The sequence below is a fragment of the Entelurus aequoreus genome, linkage group LG08 (assembly GCF_033978785.1).
Source record: "Entelurus aequoreus isolate RoL-2023_Sb linkage group LG08, RoL_Eaeq_v1.1, whole genome shotgun sequence".
Lineage (NCBI taxonomy): Eukaryota > Metazoa > Chordata > Actinopteri > Syngnathiformes > Syngnathidae > Entelurus > Entelurus aequoreus.
In genome coordinates, this window is record NC_084738.1 from 38,699,564 (window position 1) to 38,712,849 (window position 13,286).

Below are 13,286 nucleotides of genomic sequence, written 5' to 3' on the forward strand. Positions count from 1 at the left end.
CTGGAGTTTCCTTTTCGGTCCATAAGAAGCCCCAATCTCCAAGTCTAGAAAGGAATGTCGTATAAATACATGAAACAGTACAAAGAGTATTACACCAAATAAATAATTGAAGTTGGCCAGGAGATATAAAAGGTGACGATTTTTTTAGGACAAAAGTATTTGCTAGAAAAATAGAGATGACATTACCGTGGGGGAAATAATGATTTGATCCATGCTTGTATGATTTATGCGTCTAAATATTTGCATACAGGCACATTGAAAGGGGAAACTTGTACGTCCATTTTTTCATCCATCCATTTTCTACCGCTTGTCCCTCTCGGAGTCGCGGGGTACATGCATTTAAAAAAAATTAAAAAAGCAGGTTGTTTACAATTTCTGCCAATTGAAAGATGGCCACTCTTTCAGACATATGGTTTTAAATAATGCCACTCTAAGGATAAATGTCCTAAATATCAGAGAGAGTTACTAAAAAAAGGTCCCTCAAAAGAATGCCAGCCATTTTTACGCACATATTCTACAACCCAAAAGCATCATGTGACAAATACTGCATCGGTTAGGCAAGAGGTGCACGGTGAGTTTTGTACTGACATTCAAAGATGAAGTCATTATCTTCTACACCATTTCTGTTTTCACACACAATACTGACAACTTTAACTTTTTGTTTGATCCCAGTGCAGATATATATAGTCAGGAAACAAACCAAAATGGACCTATGTACAGCATTAAGCAGTCAAATGTACTTTGTAACTCCATTTTCCAGCAACGCAAACCGACTTCAACACTTTTAAATGATTGTCACCATTTTATAAAATGGTATGGCAAAGCATACAGCGGTACCTCCACTTACGATAATTACCAGCTGTTTCTTGGCTAATTGTTAAGATACGGGCAAAATTTTAGTGAAAAGGTTTCCTTTGGTACGCCAAACCTTCATAAAACTACTGTAGTTGTTTGTAGTAGATTGTATTGTATTGTTTTTATGTACAATATTTCTTTTTCTAAAAGTGTGTTTTTCTTTTTAAAAGGCATTTTACGTGTTAAAAAAGTGTGCTGTTTTTTTGGGGGAAAACACCAGGCAAATTGATTTTAATTAATTTCAATGAGTTATGTTGATTTGAGATGCGAGCTCAGTCGTAGAACATTTTAAGCTCATAAATTGAGGTACTACTGTACATGTGTTTTATTGTCTGAAGAATATTCAGTGTATTTTATTCAGGTCGAAGTGTGTACTTTATTGCCCAAGAGTATTTTGTCCAATAATAGGTCAGAGATTGTACTACAAGGGGAACTGCACTTTCTGGGGGAATTTTGCCTATTGTTCACAATCTTTATGAAAGACATGACGATGGATGGATTTTTTTTAATGCATTCTGAATATTAAATAAAGGCAATCAAAAGCCATTAAATTCTGCCTATAGAGCCCATAAATCCATCCATCTAAACACCTCCGTTAGGGTTTTATATACATGATGTAAGTATGTATGTAATGTAGTAAAAGGCACATTTATAATAAGATTTAATATTGATCTATTGTGATCATTTTAAGCATACTTCATTTTAAAAACGCACCACATTTGCTTTTTTCCTTCATGACTGATTATTACTCACTGCAGACTGTATGAGAGCCAACAAACATAATAAAACATCACTTGCTGTACAATGTCTTCTGTCATTAGAAAGACGACTGCTAAAATGCTCATATAATCCCATTTAGATGAAAAATTACTCATAATCCTCACAAAGAAATGGGGAGGGGACCAAGCGCTTTTTGTGTCGTTCTTGCCAGCTCCAGGTCTTATATGGCTGTCAAAGTGCCCCAATTTGTCAGACTATATGCTCAGCCATCTACTTTTCAAGTGAGAGGCACGATTTATGATCTAGAATAAACTTAAAGGGAGCAGGGAAGCGAAGAAACCACAGACCACTCGATGATGTAAACATAGGGACACACGGAAGTGATCACGTTGCTGCTATAGATAGTTCGTCTGCGTTAGCTCTTATAATAACAATATCACTAATACCTGGTTAATATTCAAGTCACAAAATGTAAATGGAGTATTGTTGGCGCATTTTGAATGGTTATTTATTGGGTTTTATGGACGGAATAGTGGAGCTCCCATTGGCTACGCTGTAAGCAGACTTTTATTTACGTTTATTTAATATTTAGAATGCATTAAAAAAAAATCCATCTGTCGTCATGTCTTTCATAATGATTGTGAACGATAGGCAAACTTCCAAAAAAATTGCAGTTCTCCTTTAAAGTAAAATGATGATGATTGTTGTCGAACAATAAAAGTATTTTTGAATGCAGGAAGCATTTGTCATAAATACCAGAAAATAAACAGAAGCTGGCTATTGATAAAGTTGTGGCGATTGAAATCAGGATTGTTGTAGCATTGGAGTCAGTCTGTGTTTCATTGAGTACCCTTCTGTTCTTTGGTAAAGCTTCAGTGGATTTATGTGGTTTGTTTTGTAAATTGACCTTTTAGCCCCTAAGTATCCCACTAACCAGGCTCTGGCTGTATTAGCGTACGTAGCTTGGGCCAATCACATCTAATCCTGATGATGATTGACACATTGAACAGCCAATAAAAGTGTGAAAACACTAATCGGCTGGTTGATTGGTAGACTTTTGTTAAAGAAACAAGGAACATCTGCGTAAGTCAGCAAAACCCACGTGGTCCTTTAAAGTTTTTATTTACAGACAATTCTGACTGTCACTACCCGATTTACTGAACTGCCCAATTATCAGCGCATGTGTTGCATTTGCGTCGCGCACGAGGAAACATAGCAAATTCCTGCAGTGCTACTAAGCAGGACTTTTCCGTTAAAAACTTGGAGACAAACATTTTTGCGGGCAAATTCCTAAAAACAGGAGAGAACTTGGACCACTGTAAACACATTGGCAGATCCTTGCATTGACCTATTAACCTTGCTACCACACACAGAACACTAGGGTCCCAACTTGTGATTTACATGACTGAGGCGCTTCTTTTGGCAGTTAAATTTTGTAATGTTTGTCATGTGATTCAGGTAATTAAGGTGTTGCTGTGATTTGTTTTACTTCAGATGCAGTTTGTAGTCATTTGTTCAACTTCTTCAGTTGTACTAGTGGTTTCCTCAAGTTTCCATTTTAGGTCCTCTCTTTTTCATCATTTGGCCTGGTCCTTAGCTTAATGGAAATGAGGCCCCCAAAACAATACGACTGTGAGTCGTACAAAATATTACAAAAATACCAACATATGTGTATTCAAAGTGTTTGGATAGCGAAATTATTTAAAAAAAACAGAGTACCATATTTTTGTGACTATAAGGCGCACTTAAAATCCTTTCATTTTCTCCAAAAACGACAGTGCGCCTTATAACCCGGTGCGCCTAATGTACGTATTAATTCTGGTTGTGCTTACAAGCCCTGAACCAATTTTATTCGGTACATGGTGTAATGATAAGTGTGACCAGTAGGTGGCAGTCACAAATAAGAGATACATGGGTTGATGCTAGCAAGTACAGGTAAGCAAGAGACACCAAAACTTTGATGTTATATAAAACGTTACACAAAAATCTGTCAAAATGTTTTAGTACAACTTTGGTAAGCTACGAAACCGCACCGCTTGGCTACCCTAGTCAGACGTACTCTGATTCAACATACGGGTATTATTATGGTGCGTGTATAAGGACTGCGAAATTGCACCTATTACGAGACATATTATCTGGCGTTTTGGTTCGACCTCTTATGCAAAACCAACTTTTCTTACCTATTGGTTCCTGCTAATGTGTATTTGGGATCTGCATAGGTCCTGAAAATTAGCTTGCGTCTGTCATTATAGTCCATAGTCAATAAGCTTCTTCTTTGTCTTCTATCTTCTGTTTGTGGGGCATTCATCCTCTGATGTTGCCATTTCTAATATAAAGTAGCGTACAGTTCTAATTTATATCTGTCAGTAGACCCGCTATGGAAGCTCTAAAAACTACCGCTAGAACAAATTTGACGGGGAAAAGACGCTGTCAAAGTGGAGCCACGTAAATAAGAAGCGACGGTCAAAAGACGACTTTAAGATGGCTGGTAAAAAATAATCTATGCAACATTTTCTCCAAAGAACCACCATTACATGTTATGTAGACCACAAGAAAATAGACCTAAATAGACTCGCTCATCGGCAGTGCGTCTTATAATCTGGTGCGCCCTATGGTCCGAAAAATATGGTACTTCAATTGTAAGCATGAAAAGCAAGCTTATTTAGTTACGCCAAGTAACCACCAATGATGTCACCCGGATTCAGAGCTAAGAAGAGAAGGGCAGCTTCAAATTTTCATAATTAAAGATGTGGATGGATAAAAGTAATTTTAATTTTTAAAGTGTGGTTTTTGATTATTTCAGGTTATCAGTAGATACTTTGGCGAACCGTTGTTTAAATAAACGAAAGTCAAATTGGGCAGCTGAGTAAATCGGGCAGTAACACCGACAAAACGGTCTTTAATAGATAAATGGATAGTACTTTATTGATTCCTTCAGGAGAGTTCCCTCAGGAAAATTAAAATTTTTAAAAATAAATTTAAAGACTCGATAGTGTCAAGAAGCATATGAACCTTTGTGTGTATGCATGTTTCCATGCACATCTTTGGAATTGCTGATCCTAACTTTGGGAAAACTTGCTTAAAATAGTCAATTTTGGTAGTATCATTGTCAAAATTGAATTGTAAGGATTCAAACTATGTCCTAAATTATTAACACCTGTTTCAGTCCATTCACACTGGTGTTCGTAGAATTTAGACACATTCTTAGTTAACTCGTCTGCTTCTGGGTAGTTTCACGGGGAAAAAAATCCGGTAAAAAGAAGGGGTTAAAATAGTCTATTAACTATTATTATTCTGACTAATATTGCAGCAATACAGCCAGGGCCTGGTTGCGGGGTACTTGGGGTTGAAAAGGTAAAAAGCTGATGTATAAGCTTTGGATAGTTAACAATATTGCATTATTTCTGCATTCACCAGTGCTCCAGGTGAAGGTCCATAGCGGAGTTCAAGTTAATATCGCTGACATCCAGGAACTCTGTGTTGAAAATGCTGGGCATACTTGGCGTTGGAACATTCAAGGCCGCGTTTGAAGTGGGCTGAGTGAGGTCCAGCCACTCCATCGTCTCCCACGGCGTCTCACTGAATGCCATACTGACCATCCCTTGCACCTCAGGGAGAGCAGACACCTTGCTGAGGGGTGAGAGAGGTGTGTCCACCGGATCTCTGTTGGTCCCAACTTTGTCCTGCTGGGGATGGTGAGAGTGACACTGGTAGTCATGATGGCCGCTGTAATCTTGGCTGTCTCTGTTGCCGCCATCTTCTTGCTGCCCGCCGTCTGTGGCCATTTTAAGAGAGGCGCCTTCCCCGCCCCTGCTCATCGGACCCAGCAAAGTCTCCAGGTGGTCGTAATGGAGCGGTGTGGGTGCCTGGTGCTCGTAGTGGCGGTGGAACCTCGGAAGGAGCAGGCTGGGGTACCCTGGGAAGAGAGTAATGTGAGGCAGGACTTTGGTTACAGAGGACCTGTCCTTCTCTTTGCTCACGTTAGCTGGCTGAAATGTTATACTATTTGTATTTTGTACTTTATATGCACCTAAAAGAAAACATTTTAAATGCAATGTGTCCACAAAGTCTCCTTACAATTCAAATAAGAATGCTTCCAAAAGCAATTCATGATACACATTCATCAGTTTGGTCTGTTTGTGAGTTGTTCAGTGGCCATGGGCTTTTTACACCACATTGGATTTATGGATTTTAAATATATTGGTGATGAAATTAGGTTATGTTCAATAAACCCTTAAATAATGGCACCCCTCAAGAAAAGGTAGATTTTCTATTGAAGTTTACTGAAACTAAATTGGATACGCAAACTAAATTTGGTACAAAAAATGTCCATAGACGATAGACGGGGACAGTGTTGGATAAAGGGAGGCGTGGACGACCAAGAACATCTGAGGAAAAATAGAAATAATAATTTTCAAGAATTTCACATAATTTTAAAAAAAATACATTTGTTGAATTGTAAATGTATAATTGTATGCATTAATGCTGGTTGATGGGCTGGACTTTTGTCATATAAGCAAAGGACTCTTGTCTAATGGAGCACTGAAGTCTTTTTCTGACCTAAAAAAAGTCTTCAAAGGCATGATGCAGTGTCAGGAAGCTTTGCAGGGTTGTCAAACTTGTTTTTATTGAGGGCCACGCCCCAATTACAGCTGTCTCCAGAGGGCCCTTTGTAACAGTGAATATATGTGAAGATGCATTTAATAGCCTTGTTACACAATTTGCATAGGCAACAGTTTTTGATGATCAGATTTTTCACTAACAGCCTGGCAAGTCAACAAGACAAGCAGATATTTTAGGATTTATTTCAGATAACCACGCCCCCAAAACAAATGCTTGGAACAGCTTTTTGCCTGATCAGCGCATTTTTTTTGTCAAAATTAAAAGAACACATTAATTTGGCCAGAAAGTGCCTTATCATTTCCAGCCTTTCGCAGGCCACATACATGATGTGGCAGATCACTTAAAATAATGTGGCGGGCCACATAACTTAAAGTGCCGGACCACAATTAAATGATTTGGAGGGGCCAAGAATTAAAGAAGCAGACCACATGAAATAATGTGGTGTACCAGACCACAATTAAATGCTATAGCGGGCCATGTAAAATATTGTGGCGGACAACATTAAATGATGTCCTGGGCCACATAAAATAAATTGGCGGGCCACATGAATTAAATTGGTGGACCTCAATTGAATGATGTGGTGGGCCAAGTAGAATAATGGAACAGACCACATAAAATAGTGTTGCGGACCACATAAAATAATGTGGCGGACTACATAAAACTATGTGGCGGACTACATATACTGTAATAACGTGGCGGACCACTTTAAACAATGTGGCAGACCACTTTAAACAATGTGGCAGACCACATAAAACAATGTGGCAGACCACATAAAACAATGTGGTCGACCACATAAAATAATGTGGCAGACCACATAAAATAATGTGGCAGACCACATGAAATATGTAACAGACCACATAAAATAACGTGGCGGACCACATAAAATAATGTGGCAGACCACATGAAATAATGTAACAGACCACATAAAATAATGTGGCAGACCACATAAAACAATGTGGCAGACCACATAAAATAATGTAACAGACCACATAAAATAATGTGGCGGACCACATAAAATAATGTGGCAGACCACATGAATTATGTAACAGACCACATAAAATAATGTGGCGGACCAAATAAAATAATGTGGCAGACCACATGAAATAATGTGGCAGACCACATAAAATAATGTCGCGGACTACATAAAATAATGTGGCAGACCACATGAATTATGTAACAGACCACATAAAATAATGTGGCGGACCACATAAAATAATGTGGCAGACCACATGAATTATGTAGCAGACCACATAAAATAATGTGGCGGACCACATGAAATAATCTAACAGACCACATAAAACAATGTGGCGGACTACATATAATAATGTGGCGGACCACTTTAAACAATGTTGCAGACCACATAAAACAATGTGGCAGACCACATAAAACAATGTGGCAGACCACATAAAACAATGTGGCGGACCACATAAAACAATGTGGCGGACCACATAAAATAATGTGGCGGACCACATAAAACAATGTGGCGGACCACATAAAATAATGTGGCGGACCACATAAAACAATGTGGCGGACCACATAAAATAATGTAACAGACCACATAAAATAATGTGGCGGACCTAATAAAATATTGTAACAGACCACATAAAATAATGTGGCAGACCACATTAGATAATGTAACAGACCACATAAAACAATGTGGCGGCCCACATAAAATAATGTGGCAGACCACAATTAAATGATGTGGAGGGGCACATAAAATAATTTGGCGGACCACATGAAATAAAGTGGCGTACCACATAAAATAATGTGGCAGACCACAATTAAATGCTATAGTGGGCCATGTAAAATATTGTGGCACATTAAATAATGTGGCGGGCCACATAAAATAATTTGGTGGGCCACATAAATCAAAGTGTCGAACCACAATTGAATGATGTGGCGGACCATGTAAAATAATGTGGCAGACCACATAAAGTAACTTGGCAGGCCAGAACTGGCCCCCAGGTCTTGAGTTTGGCACCTGTGCCATACAGCTTTGTTTGGATAGAGTCAGTGAAGACTCTGGAATAAATATGATACAATTCTATACCACATGAAAGTACAACTGCCGTAACAAACATGTTAAATGAAATGTTTTTGAAAAGTATATTCATTGTGCAGGTGTACCCTTTTATGTATTTTGTTGAGTTATTTGGAGTCAATTTAAAGTTGCACTCAAAATTCAAATGTTGTTTATTTGAGGTTTTTAAATGTTTGCAATGAACTAAAAATAGCTTCACACAACATTTATCACAGGGGTGTCCAAACGTTCTCCAAACATTCGGGGCCCATTTTGATATTTTATTTTGTAAAAAAAAAAAATTGCTAAAAACAGATATTATATATATTTAAAAAAAAGACAAACTTTTGTGTGAATGTTGTGTTATAGGTGACAAAGAATATGATTATTATTGTCATCAAATGTTTACCTTCTCTCATTACATCACTTCTTTTTACATTTTTACTTGTTCTTTTATTTATTTTATTCCAACAATATGCTGCCGTCCAACGAAACTCGAGCTGTGGGCCGCAAATGGGCCCCGATCTAATGTGTAATGGTCAATTGGCCATCAATTGTTCATTTGACAAGAGTAATTTACAGCATTTTTCAGCTTACCTCCACTTTCTATGAGAACGTCTAAAAGTTCATCCATCTGCTGGCTTCTGGTCAGCTGCTGTAACAAACACACATAGCATGGAACAATATTACATCCGTGAACATTGCTGTCAGGATACAGCAACCTTTTTAGTTGAGGGCCACATACAGAAAAATTAAAAGGAGGCAGGGGCCACTTTGAGGCTCTTCTGACCAACAAGCCAAGTGACGAAACAAACCCTTTGATTCGGCCAGCGGGATGAGTTTGCTAAGTACAAACATTAACCTTAAATTTTTGAATGAAAGAAACTGCTGTTCTAAATGTGTCCACTGGATGTCGCAATAGCAATTTTTTGTATCTTTTGTAGATGATGCGACATATGTACAAAACAAACCACATGATGTTAGTGCACCAGTCGAAGAAAATGATCAAACTACATAAATAACATCCTGTAATTTGATTTTGATATAACTTTTTTTTTATCTTGATAGAATGAAAATGAACACCAATGAGTTGACTGATGAACATTATCACATCATTTATTCAGAAAGTATAAATAACGACAAATAAAGATAGAATACTATTAACCGCAACATGTAAGTCTAAAAAAACAACAACAATATTGTGATTTGTACAATTTCAGAATGTGCTTGTTCTATTTTTAAACAAAGAAAAGAATCTGAAGTTGTCTTTATTTTTAAGTTATCGTGCCGTGATTTTACCAGTCCGGCCCACTTGGGAGTAGATTTTTCTCCATGTGGCCCCCCATCTAAAATGAGTTTGACACCCCAGCCTTAAAATGTCACAAGTACGAATATATTGTTTACCTTTGGTTGAATAGTTGGGTTGCCAGGTTTGACTAAACCATTCTGAGCGAGCCCATAATCAGCTGTGTTGTAATAAAGTCCTTGAAGGCCTCTTTGTTCAGAAGGATAAGAGCAGTTGATGGGCTGAGAACTCTTGTGAGGTACCTGAAATGAAAGATATATTTATCAGGAATTAGAAATGCAGCACTGCTTCAGGTATGAAATGGATTGAGATTGCCGAGGCCATTTGACCATTTTTTGCAACATGGAGCAGTTTCATGTGGACATATTTACGGTGTGCCTAGTTTACGGAATAACTCGGGTTGTGCTTACCGACCTTAAAGCTATTTTATTTGGTACATGGTGTAATGATACGTGTGACCAGTAGATGGCAGTCACATGTAATATGTACGTGTAGACTGCAAGATGACGGCAGTAAACAACACCAAAACTTTAAATGTTCCATTGAGAATATAGAACATTACACACGGTGCTCAAAAATCTGTCAAAATGTTTTAGTATGACTTTGGTAAGCTACGAAGCCGCACCGCATTACAGCTACCCTAGTCAGACGTACTGTGCTTCAAAATACGGGTATTATTATGGTGTGTGTATAAGGACTGCAAAATGGCACCTATTAGCAGACATATTATCTGGCGTTTTGTTTCGACCTCTTATGCAAAATCATCTTTTCTTACCTATTGGTTCCTGCTAATGTGTATTTGGGATCTACATAAGTGTGCAGATCGCACGCGCACGACGTTGTAGTCCTTGCCGATGCCGTAGTCGATAAGCTTCTTCTTTTTCTGTATCTTCTTGTTATGGAACATTCATCCTCCACTGTTGCCATTTCTAATATAAAGTAGCATCAAGTTCTAACTTATATCTGTCAGTAGACTCGCAATGGAAGCGCTAAAAACTACAGGTGTAGTGGGTTTACATTATTCACCCATGGAACTTTAGTTATTAGAGAGTTCCGGTCTGACGGTCTTTTATGGGACACATTTCCGGCGTTGTTGTTGCACTAGTGAGCCACGGATGAGGAGATGCTGCTCCGTTGTTGATTTAAGTAAAGTCTGAATGTCATTAAAACAGTTAGCTCCATCTTTTGACACTTCTTCCACTCTCGTCCTTGCACGCTACACCGCTACAACAAAGATGACGGGGAGAAGACGCTGTCGAAGGTGAGCTACGGAAATAAACCACCCACAAAACGGCGCATCCTGAAGCAACTGTCAGAAAGCGACTTGAAGAGGATCTGTAAAACATCATCTATGCAACATTTTGACCAAACAACCACCCTTACATGTTATGTACACCACGAGGAAGTGTTTTAAATTGAGAAAAAAAGTCATAATATGACCCCTTTAATGTCCCTTACGATCCGGTGCGGCTTTTGTATGAAAACAGACTTGAATCGGCAGTGCGCCTTATAATCCGGTGCGCCCTATGGTCTGAAAAATACGATAGTCGTATTTTAGAAAACACATTATAAATGCGCAGCATCCTCTGTGATATATCCGCCATAATTTTACTTGAAATGACTCTGGATTCTTAATGGGTTATTTGAAAATATGAATTTTATGAATGACCACATTACTCATTTGGTTAATCTTATGGCAACATTTGTTTTATAATCCAAACAGAGTAGAGGTCAACCAATATTGCAGTTTGCAAAAGCAAATGTAAGCATTATGCTTCTCATCATAAATGCATCATACCTGCAAATTGGACGCTCTGGCACTGCAGTGGGAGTTGGGCTGATTGCAGCCTTCCCTCCCCACAAGAGGTGACAGCATGTAGGGGGTGTTCGGAGACGAAGGCTGGGGGCTTCCGATTGGTTTTCCGATAGAGGAGTCTTGCGGCGAGCCCTGCGGACTAAGGAAAGCAGTCATGGTGGACGGGCTGCCTGAGGATGGGTCCGAGTCCATACATTGGGGTCCACAATGCCCCCCCATATTGTGGAGCACTGTGCTGCAGTGTCTCATGTCCTCCGAGCAGTTCCCCGAAGAGCTCTTGATATGTTTGGGAGAGGAAAGTGGGCAGCTCGAGGAGATTGACATGGGTTCTTGTTTGATGTTCACCTCAAAGGAATGCTGGCCCATCATGGTCTGATGGTGCATGGAGGGATTGTGAGATGTAGTAATGGTGCCTGCAGTGGCTCCATAACAGCGCTTCCTCTTGTGAAGCTGCATCTTCAGCTCTTCAACCTAACAAGCATGATCACAAAACAGACATTTTAGTAATCATCCGTTTATTTATGAATGTTTTCATTCAACCAGTCATTGTTTTCTCAGGGCATTCAATCAATCGGAACTAGACTGTTTGGTTTGTCTGAGAATACGTTTCACCTCTCATTCAAGAAGGCTTAATCAGTTCATGCTCATGGACTTTGATTGGTCAGATGTAATCATTGACTTTGATTGGTCAGATCTAGTTTAGTGACTGGTGCCAAAACCCCAAACATTTATATTCCAACACCAGGAGGGTGTGCCTGGGCAAGGATAATTATTCCATATTGTTGTGAGAAAAAACAACTGATACAAAAGAGCAATACTACTGTCAATGCCAACGACAGTTGTTGAAGGATAATTTCCCCTCGTAAGCGTTGAGGTATTGTGTGGCAGAACGATCGCTGTGGTTAGACCACTACCAGCTCAAAATGGCCTCCAACAAATAACAGGAGTTTTAGTTTAAATGATTGTAGAACATGGATGGATGGATGGATGATTAGTTAAAATATAACCGAGACCCATCCCAATCAAATACAGAGCTGAAAATATTTTGTGGCGTACCTGAGGGATCAATACTTGGACCAAAATTGATCAAAATCTATATAAATGACAAGTTAAAGTTACAAATGACCCAAAGTTAGTATTATTTGCAGATGACACAACTGTGTTTTATTCTGGAGAGAACACACAAAAGATAATACTAATAATAACAGAATAAACGAACAAATTAAAAAGATGGTTTGACAAAAACAGACTATTTTTGAATCTCAGTAAAACTAAAATAATGCTATTTGGTAACAGTAGAAGAGAAAGTCAAACACAAATACAAATAGAAGAAAAAGAAAACACATTTATGGGTGCAATAATAGATGATAAAATGAACTGGAAATCTCATGTAAAAAATGTACAACATAAAGTAGCAAGAAACACGTCAATAATGAATAAAACAAAATATGTTCTAGACCAAAAATCACTTCATATTCTCTACTGCTCATTAGTGTTACCATATCTGAGTTATTGTGTAGAAATATGGGGAAAAAACTACAAATGTGCGCTTCATTCACTAACGGTGTTACAAAAACGATTAATTAGAATAATACATAATGTTGGATATAGAGAACACTAAAACCCTTTATTTATTGAATCACAAATATTGAAATCCAACAATTTGGTGCATTTGCAAACAGCTAAAATGATGTACAAAGCAAACTATAACCTGCTACCCAAGAATGTACAACAATTATTCTCAACAAAAGAGGAGAAATATAATCTTAGAGGAAAATATAATTTAAAACATTTGTATGCTCGTACAACACCTAAAACCTTTAGTATATCAGTATGGAATAGATTAACCAAACAAATCAAACAAAGCACCAATATGATTCAGTTTAAGAGACTGTTCAAACTACAAGTGTTCACAAAGTACACTTGTGAACATCTTGAACCCCCTT

The 13,286-nt window shown here is 38.3% G+C and overlaps 1 protein-coding gene across 2 annotated transcripts in view; it reads right to left on the reverse strand.

Moving 5' to 3' along the window:
• Positions 1–13,286, reverse strand: part of myocd (myocardin) — a 70,141-nt gene that overhangs the window by 115 nt on the left and 56,740 nt on the right. For both annotated transcript variants that reach the window (XM_062056451.1, XM_062056450.1), the window contains 4 exons: positions 11,323–11,811; positions 9,623–9,766; positions 8,816–8,873; positions 1–5,491 (listed from right to left, as the gene is read on the reverse strand). The exon at positions 1–5,491 is cut by the window's left edge and continues 115 nt beyond it. In XM_062056451.1, coding sequence (XP_061912435.1) covers positions 4,986–5,491; positions 8,816–8,873; positions 9,623–9,766; positions 11,323–11,811 — 1,197 coding nt within the window. In that variant the 3' untranslated portion in view covers positions 1–4,985. The remainder of the gene's footprint in view (positions 5,492–8,815; positions 8,874–9,622; positions 9,767–11,322; positions 11,812–13,286) is intronic.